General features: G+C 38.4%; 1 protein-coding gene across 1 annotated transcript; it reads right to left on the reverse strand.

Annotated features, from left to right (window-relative positions):
• Nucleotides 1–1,834: 1,834 nt before the first annotated feature.
• On the reverse strand, nucleotides 1,835–6,484 carry UTP23 (UTP23 small subunit processome component). The gene is made up of 3 exons (XM_019642086.1): nucleotides 6,142–6,484; nucleotides 3,372–3,546; nucleotides 1,835–2,390 (listed from the first exon to the last, which is right to left on the reverse strand). Exons 1-3 carry the CDS (start codon nucleotides 6,327–6,329, stop codon nucleotides 2,004–2,006), a joined length of 750 nt encoding a protein of 249 aa, XP_019497631.1. The 5' UTR covers nucleotides 6,330–6,484; the 3' UTR covers nucleotides 1,835–2,003.
• Between the last annotated feature and the right edge of the window lie 8,339 nt (nucleotides 6,485–14,823).

A 14,823-nucleotide genomic window follows, 5' to 3' on the forward strand; every position in this document is an offset into this window, starting at 1 on the left:
TTCAATCTTAGTTCTGGAGGATGCAGCTAGCTCAGCTCCCAAGCCCAGTCACCATCTGGCTGCCTGTCTGCAGCTTGGGGCCGCTCAGCTCAAGGTGCCATGTTCAATCTTAGTTGCGGGTGGGCATAGCCCACCATTCCATGAACTGGCAACCTTGTTGTTAGGAGTATGTGCTCTCACCAGCTGAGCCATCCTGCTACCTGTTGGCAGCTCAGCTCAGGTGCAGCTTGCTGGCCGATGTGGGAATCGAACTAGCCAGCCTGTTGCTCAGAGCTCACGCTCTTAACCAACTGAGCCACTTGGCCGGCCCTATATTCAGTTTTTGTTCCAATATCTTTGCCTTCCTTTTAAAAAATATTCCTACTCTTTAAGAATTTAAAACAGAATCATGAAGTGAAAATACAAACAGTAACCTGGATTGCCAGATAATACAGCTTGTGTGTTAGTGTTAACTGCAGTGTAATTAAAGCTACAATTCCACTTTCCACCATAAAAGCATCGCTGAATTCAACTGAGAATGACATTACTGTAGGGATAAATTTGAATTGCCTCAAACTTTATAAAACTCATTCATTTCAGCCATTAATAAGGATTTATTCATGATGTATTTCATATCTATCATATTTTAATGGTACAGACTAAGAACTACTGCTTGAAGGTAGCTAGCTACTAATGAGATTCCAATTCTCCAACAACCTTATATTTCAATCTTACAGTGTAAAAACATTGTAGTTTTGGCCTGATGAGTAAAACAATTGGGGTGGGGGCTAAAAAAGACAAGTTTGACTATTCAATTCCTAATTGAATTGGCCTTTTGACAGTTTTAAAGTAACATATTCATAGCCAATCTTCACTCATTTTGGAATTGTTTGCTATTGAAGTTAGTATCTGCATTTGAAAGAAAATCCTCCTCCTTATTGAAATGGAACTCAAAATAGACCAGGGAAACTGAGTGAAATGATTTTCAACCAAGAATTTTTTATCCTGCTAGATTATCAGTGCAACAAATATGAGGGTAGACACACTGGTTGAACCTGAAAAGAATGTACTTCCTACACACTTTGCTCCACTACAACAAAAGAGAAAAGGAAGGAGTAAAATGAAGAATCTAGGAAAGAGAAGTGAAAAAGTAGATCTCTGGATAATGGCAAGAAGTGCCTGGGTGATAACTGAACAACACGCTCAGCAGAAAACCTTTCAACATCAAAGGATGGAAGGCTTCAGAAAAAGTGTCTGCAGGGATAAGAAATGACCAGATATTATCATGTGGAATATTACATTATGAGGTCCTTTACAGAGTTACTGGGACATGTGGCAAGATCAAGTCAGATGTTAAAACAAAATGAGGCCATTAAAAACTTCCAGAATAACAAAAAAGTAGTATAAGAAACTCAATCATAGCATGCTACTTACTTCAGTGGTTTTTAAAGTTTAGTCACAATAATGAAAATACTGAATTTAGGATGTGTAAAAATTGAAATATTAATATATTGGAAAATGGGGGAGTACTATAAGCAAACAAACTTCCATTCTTTCTAGTAGGAAGTCAATAAGTAATGAAATGATTAAAAGGTAGCAGCATATTCATATTATTTGGAAATATAAAGATAAATTTTATAACCACTACATGAGAGAGGAAATTTCTTCTGTGAATGTGAAAGAGGGACTACTTTTTTTGTCACAAGCCTTTTGACATTATTTGACTTTTTAAACAATTTGCACATAATGTTGGGGGGTAACAGCTGGCAGTGAGGCAGAAAGAGATGATAGTTTTACATCAAAGAACAACCTCCAAAATCAATAAGTAAGAAAAGTAAACACTTCCACACCTAAACACATTCGCTGTTTTTGTTTTTTTATTTACAAATAATTTTAGGCAAAGGCTTATGGGTCAACATTCATTACAAAAATAAATTTGTTTTTTTATCATAAGTACTTCCACACTTTTAAAAAGAAATTTACTTTTCACATTTGAATGTCTTTCAAAGTATCCAAAGGATTTCTTATCCTTCTGTATTCTGCTTTTCAGAAATGACGTTTGAGGTTGATCTGTTCCGGATTCTTTTTTTTCTTCTTCTTTTCTTTTCAGAGGCAGATGGTTTTGTGTCCTGTGTTTTTTTCTTTTTCTTCAAACAGCTAAGAGGATTGGGGCCACTTACTTTTTTGCGCTGCTTTCTTCTTCTCTGTTCAGGGTTTTTCACTAAACCATGTTCCTCTTTGAGTTGCTTGATACTTTGCTTCTCATGAACTGAGACAAGCTGACCTGACTCTACTGCTTTAACAAAGGCAATTGTTTTGGGAGAAGGTTTGTCCAAGACTATAGTGTTCTGAATAATAAACATAAGAGGAACTCCGGGCTTTTTCTTTACTTTCATAGACAAATTCTGATCCTATTAAAAAGAAAAACAGAATTATTTAGTTCAAGTACGTCAATTACATAAGATACCTTAAATGGGGTTTCTAAGAGCTTCAAGAGGGTTGTATTAAAAATAAGAGATCATAGGTTGTATTTTTCAAATCTGTATGTTTCATTAGTGGCAGTACAGTATATTTTATGATAAAGGAGAGAAACAAAGACAGCACAAATGGTTAAGTGGCAACCGTGTGAACTTGATTTTCTCCCCTCAAGAAGCGAAGTTCTTGTTTATTGTCGCAGCAACAGTGTGAACTGGGTTTATCAATATTCTAAGACCATGAATTACAAACTAATGCAAAGGTAAACCTGTTAGGTGGTGTCCCTTGCTTCTGCTCTAGGACATGCTCCAGAAAAGGTTACAAATGCTTACAGAGGTTGAATAGAAATAAAGTAGGAATTAGTTGACTTAGACTATAGATGCAGCTTTGCCTCTAATTATGTAATTTTATAGTTCTGAAAGCATACTTAAGCAAACTGCATGCATGTGAACTTCTTCGCTAATATCAGCCCTGAGAGTCTCTCTTCCCTTGCCTCCCAGTCTTTTTAAAAGACTGAAACAGTCTCATATTGGTGATATAGTCTCAAATACGAAACATAACAATTTGAGAAATCCAGAAACATGAAAACATGTTTATGAACATAGAATGTAAAATCTTTGCTCTACTTGTCTTCCCTTCAAGAACCAAAAGATGTATAGTCACATCTCTATGTCAGTAATTTCTTATTTTAAAAAAGAAAGCTTCAGTAATTAAGAAAATCAATATGCTCAAGGTTCTCAAATTTTCTAATGACAATTGGTTTTATTGACTGCAAATTAACTTAAACGCTGGTATTTTAAAAAGTTGAAATACTTTAACAAACCACTTCCACTAATTTTTATCTTATTATAAATAGTTCCATATGAAGTCTAACTAGAAATGATTAAAATTGACTCTGGTTTTAAAAGTAGTATCACCTGAGATGCCACAAAATAATGATGAGGGTTTCCCTCTTCAACCATAGAAAGCAGACATTCGGATCCATTCACTGCATTCTTGAAATGGGAGCAATTTCGAACCTGGCATTTTTGTGCAATCAGTTTTGCCCCATATAAGTCCTTTCCCAACGTTTCTAACTCTTTTAACACACACCTGAAAAAGAAAATGTTATTAGTGGTTCATAATTATAACAGAAACATATCGGTTGTTCACATAAAGCAAGTATAAAAAATAATACTCAATTTTGTTTTCAAAGCTAAAACTATATACCAATACAATCTGAATTTGTCATATGGTAGCCACAAATCATATAGTAGCCATTTCACTCTTAAAAACCTGGAAAATTCATACAGCAAGTAGAAAGAACAATAATAGTTAAAATTGACTGAGCACTTATTATGTGCCAGGCAGCATGCTAACTGGCCTTTACATAGTCGTGCTTAATCTCAACATCCCTACAAAGTTAGGCAGCTTACTTTAAAATTATCCTAATCTCAGAGCACCTCATTCTGTGAGATTTCAAGTAATATGCCCAAATTCAAATTAATAAGTGGTAGGGCTGAAATGTAAATCTGAGTAGCTTGACAATAGATGCCTTGCCCCAACCATAGTGCTATGGGCTTCTATTTCAAGTACAAATTGGTACACCTTCAAAATATTTTCTGTTCAGAAAAGTGAAAATTCTCAAGTCATCAGGCTGCTGAAAAACAATCACAATTTCCTTTCACTCTGGATTTTCATGTTACTATAAGCCAATGTTTTTCCCAGTGTCATCCATCATGGATTCATATCAGAATGACAGTAATAGTAAATGTATATTATTTCTAGCTCCTTTCTCATCCCAAAATCTGCATCTCTTGAGAAGGAGTCAAATACATGTATTAACATTTTCATAAGATCCCCAGGCACTTCTTCCATAACACTAAGAAAAAAAAAAAGAACTACTGAGTCAAAGTTATTTCTTCAAACCTAGCCAGTCTTACCGGGCTCACCTTATCACACCATTAGTTTTTGTTTTTTAAGAGACTTTGCTTTCTACAGTCATCAGTTTTGACCTCTATTTTGAGTTTCAAGCCCAAATTGCCAGCTAGTTAGTGAATATTTCCTATGCATGTCCTGCCATTGGCTTTACAAAATTTACCACGTGTAAAATGAATGAAACATGGTTGGCTATATCCATAATTGCAAAAGCTGGTTATCAGACATTTGACTGTACTATTCCACTTTTGTGTATGTATGAAGTATTCCAGAAGTTAAATTCTTTAGGAAAAAAAAGCTGTGGAATATCATTTTCTGCAGTACTTCTCAACCTTTTTTATACCATAGCACTGTATTAAAAATGTTCCTATTTCTGTGGCACACGGGGATAAATGGACAAGCTGCTTGTAGCCAGAAGCAACTCAGGGGCACAAGCTATCTAAGGACTTGTGTGGCAGCCCTGAAGGCGAAAGGGTCAAACATTTTGGGGTCTCTATAACCCATCTGAGGCACTGCCCGAGAAGTCCGGAATATGGAAACCTGTTCATAACACAGCGTTAAGAGAAAAGCAGGCCATTAACATTATATGCACAGTAAAGAGCGTGTTCTTGTGTTTTTTGCGTGTATACCTAGAAAGAACTGGATGTATGATATAGCCATGTTAACGGTGGTCATTCACTGGTGTTGGTATTATGGGTCATTTTAACTTTCTTCTTTTCACTTTTTTAAAGTCAACATTGTAAAATGAAAAAAAAAAAACCAAAAAACCTACTTTTTAACTAATAGCTCGGCATGATCTGGCCTCAATTTACCTTTTTCCCAGCTTCATTTCCAACTATACTCTGTGCTCTCATCCCTTTCTCAGGCACGTCACAACTCCATTCCTTTGTTCAAAAAATCCCCACAACAAGGAACGTCACTTGTCACTTTTCGTTCACTCAAAATAGTCCTTCCCTTCAGAGCTGTGCCTGGGCACAAAAGTTATCCCTTCTATGAAACCTTCATTATTCCAACCTCTCTCCTTCCCATCCCTATAAGGTTCCATCCTCATGTTTCCACACTGATGAAACGGGGACACGGGACCTGGCGACGAAACACACCAAGTGGAGGGTGACATGTACTTTCTTGGCCTTGAGGGCCGATGTCCCATTCACCAAGTTATGCTCTGGGGCGACAGCAGTGCCTGGCACGTGGCTGGTAACTTAACACAGACAGTTGAATAAACGAATAACCTTGGGCAAAAGTTCGTCATCTCAGATCCTGAATTAGCTTTTTGGGAATGGAAGACGTTACTTCACAGGGCAGTGGGGAAGCTTGACGTTTTTAAATTTACATTGGGAAGAGCTATGCAAATAAACAGCAACCCTGTAAAGGGGGTGAGTTTGAGAGACCAATAAATACTCTACCTACGCCTCTCGGTTTGATCCTTACAGCAACCTTCTAAGTAGTTATGTTTTAGGGGGGTTTTTTTGTTGTTTTTTTTACAGATGAGAAATCCGAGGCTGGTCGAGGTTAAATAACGTGCCTGCAACAACCGCTGGTAGGACTGGGACCAAGGTTCAAAGTCCTGTGGGACCACAAACCACGTGGCCTTATTCCCCAGGCTAACGGAACGACACGTGAATATTTTCAGGGCACAGTTTTGCCTACATTGTAGATACGCCCCTGACCGCCACAGTGCCACCACCAAACTGTCAGCGCCTCGTGGGCTCGCCTCTCCCGCAACCGCCGGCTCCCCCGCGCCCCGGCCCCGGCCCCGGCCCGGCCCACCTGGTGGTGCACAGCTGTGTCTCCCCCATGAGGTAGTGGGGCAGCTGCTCCCGCAGCTGGATGCGGCCCCGCAGCGCCGCCTGACAGAAGGTACCGTCCAGCAGGATCTGGTACGGCTCCCGGACCCCGAAATTGTTGCGAAAGAAGCCGAGATGCTTCTTGGCGTGTTTCTGCCTCGTGATCTTCATGCCTGGCTTGCCGGGACCGAGGCCACGGGGGCCGCCAGGCAGCTGCAAGCGCCACCCGCACAGCCCACTACCCGCGGTGGTGGCTTTTTCCGGAAATAAAGCGCCCTTGGCCTCGGAAGTAAACGCCCGGATCTCCCCGACCTGCTCGAGGGTTTACGTCACTCCCCAGACGAGCACGCGCCTCAAGCGTGGTGCCCGCGCTTTAAGGGGCGTGACCTCGGGGCGGAGCTTACTCCTGGGCACGAAAGCCACTGGGTGCGCGCGTTCGCGTGGGGGCGCACATGCGCAGTCATGGGCCAGATTAAAGAACATCTGCCCGCTGCGTTTAACACATGGCGGGGCGAGCCACTCAAAGATTGGCAATATAATAATATGTTACAGGCAGCATTCTAAGTAACTTACCCTATATTATTCCCATTGTTTATAATTCCCAAGTGAGAGAAGGAAAGGGATCCAAGCATATTGGCAACTATGACTGGGCAGGTATGTACTGCTTGCCTTCCTATAAAGAAGTTAAATATTAAGCACGTGTCTCTTTAGTGTCAGAACTATCCCTGGAACCCAGGTGACCCTTCTGAAGTTCAGATGTTCTGGCTAGCCCCGCTCCCACCCCTCCGATAGGAACTACTCTCAATTGGGAGCCAAATGTCAGGACGCAGGGTCGCCCCGTTTTGCGTTTCCTCCTCCCCTTAAGACCATCCTAAAGCACTCACACGGGGTATTTTGGGAAGAACTCAAGAGCTTCGTTTTCAAAGAGTCACAATCCCTAAACTAGAGTCCGATGATAGTTCTGCCCAAAAGCCAAGCCTTGAGCAACTCCTAAAGAAAGCTGGGTTCATCTTCCTCAAATAGGTTGGTAGGACCAGATTATTTTTAAAAGCCCTGTTTATGTCTATAGTTTCTGAGGCAGGAAGACTACATACGTGGCTAGTAACAGGAAGGTACAAAGCTGACTGAAAGTTTAGAAATTACTTGGTCAATTTGATTAATGAAGAGAGTAAATCAGCAAATTTTGAGTTCCCTAGTGGCTAATTGCCATGTATCCACTTCAAGGCAAAATAATCAAAGAATGGGGAGTATGGAATTTTGCATTTTCATCCTGGCCTGGAATCTGTCCCAGATCTAGTTTTGGCTAAAGATTGAGAGAAAGAACCAACACAGAAAAATGATTTACAAAGTGATTGAGATGTATTATTTGCACTTGGGGTTTTATTTGAAGATACAGATTTATGGAATTGGAACTAAGATATTCTATAATGTCCTGATTCCCAGCACAACATCACTTAGATGGCTGCTTTCATTTAACTGAAAATAAATGTAGGAATTGGAAGCCATGAAGAGTTATTGTAGGATTGGGCTCTTGGTTCTTGAATATAATTACTCACTACTTTCCAATTTGAATCTATCCCTGTGTGCCAACTCCCCATTTTGACTATACACCCACCACAGAAAGAGAAATTATACCATCCCAGCCTTGCAAAAACAGTTAAAACATTTACAAAATTAACCTCACAGATTTATCTACCAACTCCATCCTGTTGGCCACATTTCACTACTAAGAAAAATGTGGTCCACGACAAGGAATTTCAGTCATATTCTAGTTTTTTGGAGTTTTTTTTCCATGTACTAAACTACAGCATATTTTTTTCAAGCTCTATGTATATGACAATGCCAGTTGCAAACATGACCCTTATTTTTCAAACATGAAGACAGTCTATAATGGTGAATATCAAGTTTAAATATGAGTTTTCTATTACAGCACCGTTTTTTCAAAACATGATCCTAGGAAAGGCAGAAAAAGCTCATAGTTTGCTTGTTTAAAATGCCCATTTCTGATTCAGAATGAGTATTGAGGGAGAGGGATACTATTTAGAAACAGACATTTATTACAATCTCCCCAAGTCTTTATTATGTATACGAGTGTTCCTGAAAGACCATTTGCAATAAAGCATTATTGTTTATCCAATGGGACATTTTCATTAAGTGATCCACTGAACACTTTTTGGCCTGATGCCAAATGACCTAGTATGACTACAACTAAGGCGGAAGCCAAATATTGCCATTATTGGATGAAGTATTTAGATAAAAGTTTAAATCTAAAATTTCACTTTGAAAATTATTATTATGAAAAATTTTAAGGTGTTGATAATGCTAAGGTCGCGAGTTCGATCCCCATATGGGCCACCAAATTGTTAGGCAAGGATGCAGGAAAGAGTTGCAGGACACCAAAACTGGTCTATTAGAATTTATTTGGCATGTTTGAGCTGCAGGAGGTCAGGTTAGAAAAGACCATAAGCTCGCCAAGCAAAAAGGGGTATGGAGTTTATTGGAGGGGATAAATGAGGCTGTTCCCCCTTCAATGCTTCAGGGGCTTCTTTGTTACATTGTCTCTCACAACAAAGGGTTTCCAGACATGACCAAGCCCTCTGGCTCCACATCCTGGCCCCCAGACCACTGTCTCAGACCACCCAGGTCTGCTGATCATAAGCCCCTAGGAGACAAACACAAGCCAACAGGTACAAAGTACAAAACAAGACAAAATACCTTTTAGGATAAGGTGGTTTCTACATTCCAGGTGGCTTCCCAGCCGTGAGACAAATACAAGCCAACAGGCTCAAGGTACAAAACAACACAAGATGGCTTTTAGGATAAAAAGGTTTCTGCTCCTTCCCTAAATATGGCCTAACAATTGAAACATTTTTTGACCTTATAGTGCAAACAATAATGTCTCAGCATTGCTAGCTGCTAGCTTTTTTCTCAAGTCACTACATGGGATGTTTTCCATGCCATCTAGCCATTCAGCTGAAGTACAATAGGTAGGGGATTAATTTGTTTTTCCTTATTTTTTCATACGTTTCATATCCTTTATTATGTCTGGATCAAATATAATTTATGTGATGTTGTTGTACATGATTTAGTATTTTTCTTCATGAAACTTTGATGAAGTTGACATGAAAATGGTTTATTCTCGCAAGGTGTGACTAATTCCCAAACAAGACTTTTTCATGAAAGGTTCATAGCCTAAATGGAATTAAATAGGCAAACATTAAATACAATTCATAAAGGTTATTTTGTTTAATTTCATGAATTCTAGTATACCAGATAATTCTGCAAAGATACCTATTGTGATATCATTCTGCCTAACATTCATATTTAAATATTTATAAACATTTGTTAATATCCATTAGCGCAAAAAGAATACAATGGTCTTCCTAATATTATCCATCTAATGTACTTTCAATAAATAATATCCCTAAGTAAATAATTTAAAATGACTTAGGTAAACTGGTTTGCATTGAGAGCTTATTAAGTTCTTCAGTAAGATCCCTTAGGATAGAATGCATCCTGGACTTATTACGAATTTTCATGTATAGTGGAAGGTGTTATGATGTTTGGATCTGGAAACGGCCACATTTTTTTAAAAACCATTTTTATGTTTTTTCAAATTACAGAAATAACACATGCCTATTATAACAAGTGGAACAACTGAACAACACAAAGATATTTGTCCAGGGCCGGCCGAGTGGCTCAGTTTGTTAAGAGCTCGCTCAAGAGTTTGAGCTCTGAGCAACAGCAGTTCGAGTCCAGCCCGAGCTGAGCAGCCGCTGAGCTGCCAACAGGTAGCAGGATGGCTCAGCTTAAAAAAAAAAAAGATATTCGTCCCTTGGCCCTTTGCCCGGATAACACATATTGACTACCTACTGAGGATTCTTTCGCAGTTCTTCCAAATTCATTTACTTATACAGTTGACTCTTGAACAACTCGGGGTGTTAGGCATGCCAGCCCCCACACAGTTGAAAATCCATGTATAAGTTTTGACTCCACAAAAACTTAACTACAGTTGTTCTTCTGTATCCACAGGGGATTGGACCTCTGATACCCAAGTCGGCAGATGCTCAAGTCCCTTATATAAAATGGCGTAGAAAAATGTTGGCCCTCTATGCCTCAGGATTTCTGAATGCAGATAATGTGCCCCGAGAAGAGAATCCTTTCCCAGACTTCCGTGCAGTTAAGTATAGTCATATGATGAAGTTCTAGCCAAGGATATGTAAGTATAGGTGTTGCAAGGGACTTCCGGGAAGGGTGTTTAAAGGAACCGGACTTAGCTTGGTAATTGGCATTTTTGTTCCTTTTACCTTCTTCCTTCCTACTCCCTGGAATTTGAATGTGATGAATAGAACACCAGCAGCCCATTTTAGACCATGAGGTAGCTTTGAGGATGGAGACCCTGTGGTAAGCTGGCAAAGCAGTTAAGAGGAGTCTGGGTTATTTGTGACTGTGGAACTATCTTTTCAAATCTAGACTTTCGACCACTGGACTTGTTTTACACGAGGAGAAAAATAAACTTCTACTTTTGTTTAAACAGTGTTATTTTAAGTTTCTTTTAATTTTTTGAGACTGTATCATTTTAGAGCAATATTAGGTTTACAACAAAACTGAGAAGAAGGTACAGAGATTCCCCTTAACTCCCTGCCCCCACTCATGCAAAGCCTCCCTCATTATCAACATCACTCACTAGAATGGTACTTTTTTTTTTCAAGGATAAACCTACATTGACACATTAAGTTTCTTTCATATGCAGCCAAACCCAATCCTAATTGATAGAGTAAGTTAAAACGACTTGCCAGAATTAGAGATTTTTATACTGACAGATGTCTTTGATGAAACTTTGATGTTGGTTAGTGTTTGCCAATACAATTGCCCTTTCTTTGAACAGGTCCAAAATCCTAGTTTATAAGTTTTCTGTAAAAGGTAGACTACATTTTCAAAGTAAAATAAACTAAATCCTTTTTATATACTCTAGAAGCTATCTTGACATTTGTTTCTTTTGAAAGTATAAATAATTTGACTTGAACTGGGTATGTCAGTGGGATGTATCTCCTGTTGAGAAAATTTAGCTACATATAAAGAACTCCAGCTGCTTGGGCAAAAAAACATCAAGGAAATGTTAGTGTGGCCCAGTTGCCCATTAAAGAAAGCAAGCAAGATTTTCTGTCTGTTGGTGCAGCTGGTATTCTGAGCTCTTCCTGCAGGGCAAATGACAAAGGAGAAATTGTCTCAGAAAAAAGTTTCAAAGGATTTCTGTTTGCTAAGTGTATTTCTAAACTAGACAGTAATCAGGAAGTCCCCACCATTGGTTATCAGATGACTGTTGTCAGATGGCTGTAAAATTAGACTAGCAAATTTTCTTGCTAAAATAGTTTATTGGAATGAAATCGTACAGCGAACAAATCATGCCATGTGAAGTAAGTAGAAAGGGGTCCAGTATTTCACTATAACAGATCTGACTACTGTTCTCCATTGAGATTTTACTACAAAGTGCTTAACAGTATCAATTAAAGTGGTAAAAACAAACACTGGTAGAGAGGAGCACAAAGGTAAGAAGTGGCAGCAATGTGCAAAATGTTTTATTTCGATGCATAACAAACTGCCATTTGAAATTTAATTAAATAATAACTGAAACTGGTGGAGGTGGTCATACTGCATGGGGGCTTTTCATTTTAGCCTATCAAAACATTTCAGAAGATTAATGAATTGTTAAAAAATTACTGTAGGTAAGCAAATATTATTACTGTTACTTAAAGGAGTTTAAAGATAAAAAATTATGTCAGATGATGGCATTAGAAGGGTTTTCTAAAAACACTATTTATTTACGTTGAACAAAATGTTGAAGACAACCTTTTCACTCATGATTTAATATATATTTTTAAGCAGCAGGAGGGCTTCAGGGCAGAAACTGAACTCCTGGTGACAAGAAATTAAATAGGCTTTCAATAATCCAGTAGACTATTATTTCAAAGTCTCATATTTACCATTGAACTACACCAATATGAGGTATTAATTACATGATATTATACAAAATTAAAGTCATTGGTAGAATCTGTGCAAATGTTTTCAGGGCAAGATCACTTTGTTTTAATATTAGTTGTAAGTCATAAATCAAAATACTGGAATGAGGAGGTTAAATGTCATTTTTGAAATTATTATTATTATTATTATTATTATAGCAAACATATAGAAAATATCCACATGCTGAGTCGTATGTATAAATGAGTATTATTGTATTTTTATTGGCTCTGTCTTCACCCTCTCTATTGTTCCTTTCATAATACTGAACAAATCACTTAACTCACATAGTCTCATTCCACATAAGTACACAGAAGGAGGCATATGACTTATACTGATCCCAATCAGACTCAAGAGAAGAAAAGACTTTCTTTTCCATGGTTCTTTTTCTTAAAATAAGCATAAAAAAAGAAGTGCATCGTGTCCCGTGTTACTGGTAGGTATTTTGAGATTATACGGGTAGGTATTTTGAGATTATATAGTCAGTCTGCGGACAGAACCAAAACATGGCAGAAGACAGTTGAGAGAATCATAAAGATATGAAACGGGAGTCTTTATGCTGCTTCATTGGCCATATGCTCCCTTCTAGACATTTAGCTATGTGATAGAGTACATTCCCTCTTGTTTAAAATAATTTACATTGGGTTTATTTTCTCCTGTCTTTTGTTACGTGTAGCCCAAAGCATATTAACTGATGGAATATTTGTTAAATCTAGGCAAACAAAATGTATTTTCAAAGGAAAAACGAGAGTATTACCTGAATAATAAATAACCTTGCTTTAAAGAAATGTAAGATGTTCTGCAGTGCTCTTGTGTTATTCTAGATAACATAGTGTGAGGATGCTGGAATGCAGAAGTAGTTGCAATTAGCTGCTTTCAACTCTCTCCCGAAGGGGTCTTTTCCACTCTAGTTAAATATTAAGCAAAGTGTTTAGCGTTTTAAGCCAAATGATTTTCTTTGGCCAAATGAATATTTATGGACTTCTAAAACGTGCACTAATTAAATCCAGAACTTTAGTTTTGTCCTATTTATATGTTGTTTCTTCTGGCTTTGTTTATGTCTAGTTTTTGTGTCTTAGATCTGGCTCATTAATTATGATGGCAGAGTATTCTTTTGGGGAGAGGAAGATGGGAGAGCTATTGTCTTTTCCACCCCTTTCCACAGAGTTGGGAGTTTCTGATCCCTTCTCATGAGTAACTAGTGTTGGAGGGTAGACTTCCTGCTTCTCTCTCTCTATATACCTTGTTACTATGACTTCCTAAAGGAGGGACTAATGTTTTGGAAGATCCCATAACCATCATATAACAATATCTCCTTCTCAAGGGGAAAAAAAAAGATCTTTGTGCTCCTTTCCTAGAAAACAATCAACACACAAGAGCTGAGAACATACACCCCTTCCAGAATCCCTTGCTTAAAACTTTTATTGAAAATGGTGCTTTCTTACTTCCTTGGTTTCTGGTGGGTATTAGAGAAGAAACGCCTCTCAGTTGTATGTCCTGAATGCACAGTTATTTCCCAAATACTGGGACAGTGAATAGAAAGGTCAGATTATTTACTACTCTCTTCCTTCACACCAAGGCTGGAATAGATGCTACGTTGGTTCTGTAGAGGTCGACTGGGAGCCCTGAGTTCTACCTCTATCTACACCACCACCACTGAGAGTGCCACTCAGCTCAGGTGTTCTCACATGCTCAGAAGGAAACTTGCCCTCCATAGAGGTCTGGAAGCAAGCAACAACTGAAGAGGAATAAACTGACATTTTTAGTACATGTGCTGCCAAAGCGAGCACTAAACTGACATTTTTAAAAACTCCTTTGGCTCATCTGAATACTGAATAGGGATGAAGTGACATTTTAAGAAACCCTTTGGCTCATCTTTAGCGTCTTGACTCTTTTATTTTATTGCATTGAAAGAGTTTCAAGTAAGTCTTAGCCAAACAAGGAAAAGCAGCTCCACTATTGGCTGGTTCTTAGGCATGCAATGGTCACAGGCTGACATCCACTGGGCTGTGCTTTCCTAATAGGTAGAGTTACTACAACACAAAAGCAGAACGAGTCAAACTGTTTATTTTTTTCATTTTTCACTCAGGTTTACAGCAGGCTATCCTTTGCTTCCTCTTCCCATGGGGTACCCACGCACGGGCAGGGCCCACAGCTTGTTTGGAAGGCCCTCCCCCCACCTTTTTCTCTTTTGCCTGTGCATACAATTTGAAATATTTCCAGCTCATTAAGAAGTCCTGTTAGAAACTTCAGGTCCTGTGACAAAGACAATGGAGAATATATTGTTGGGAAGTAGGGTAAATTCATTCTGTCCACTAAATGAATATCCGCAGTGAAACTAATACAAACAATATCAAACTGCTTTTTGTCGTGGGGGCAGAAATACAGCTTAATGGTTATGACCGACCCTCTTTGTGTGATTGAATATATTCAGTATTCTACTTTAATCTATTATGTTAGATTATTAGATCATGTAGCTTATTTAATCTATTCTGCATGCTTTTGGTTTATTTTCCTCTTACTTTTTGGGATCTTGAAGAGGAAGCTTAGGTTATTGTTATGAGACATTTTCTCTTTTATAATGTATGCATTTAGATATAAACTTCCCTCTCAGCATTGATGTGCTGTGTCCTATGAATTTTGACAT

The sequence above is a fragment of the Hipposideros armiger genome, unplaced genomic scaffold (genome assembly GCF_001890085.2).
Source record: "Hipposideros armiger isolate ML-2016 unplaced genomic scaffold, ASM189008v1 scaffold_65, whole genome shotgun sequence".
NCBI classification, from domain to species: Eukaryota; Metazoa; Chordata; class Mammalia; order Chiroptera; family Hipposideridae; genus Hipposideros; species Hipposideros armiger.

Coding starts and splice junctions, on each gene's coding strand:
- UTP23 (XM_019642086.1), bottom strand. CDS start 6,329: ATGAAGATCACGAGGCAGAAACACGCCAAGAAGCATCTCGGCTTCTTT. Junction 3,547..6,141: donor ACACAGCTGTGCACCACCAG/GTGGGCCGGGCC, acceptor TTTCTTTTTCAG/GTGTGTGTTAAAAGAGTTAG. Junction 2,391..3,371: donor ATTATTTTGTGGCATCTCAG/GTGATACTACTT, acceptor TCTTTTTAATAG/GATCAGAATTTGTCTATGAA.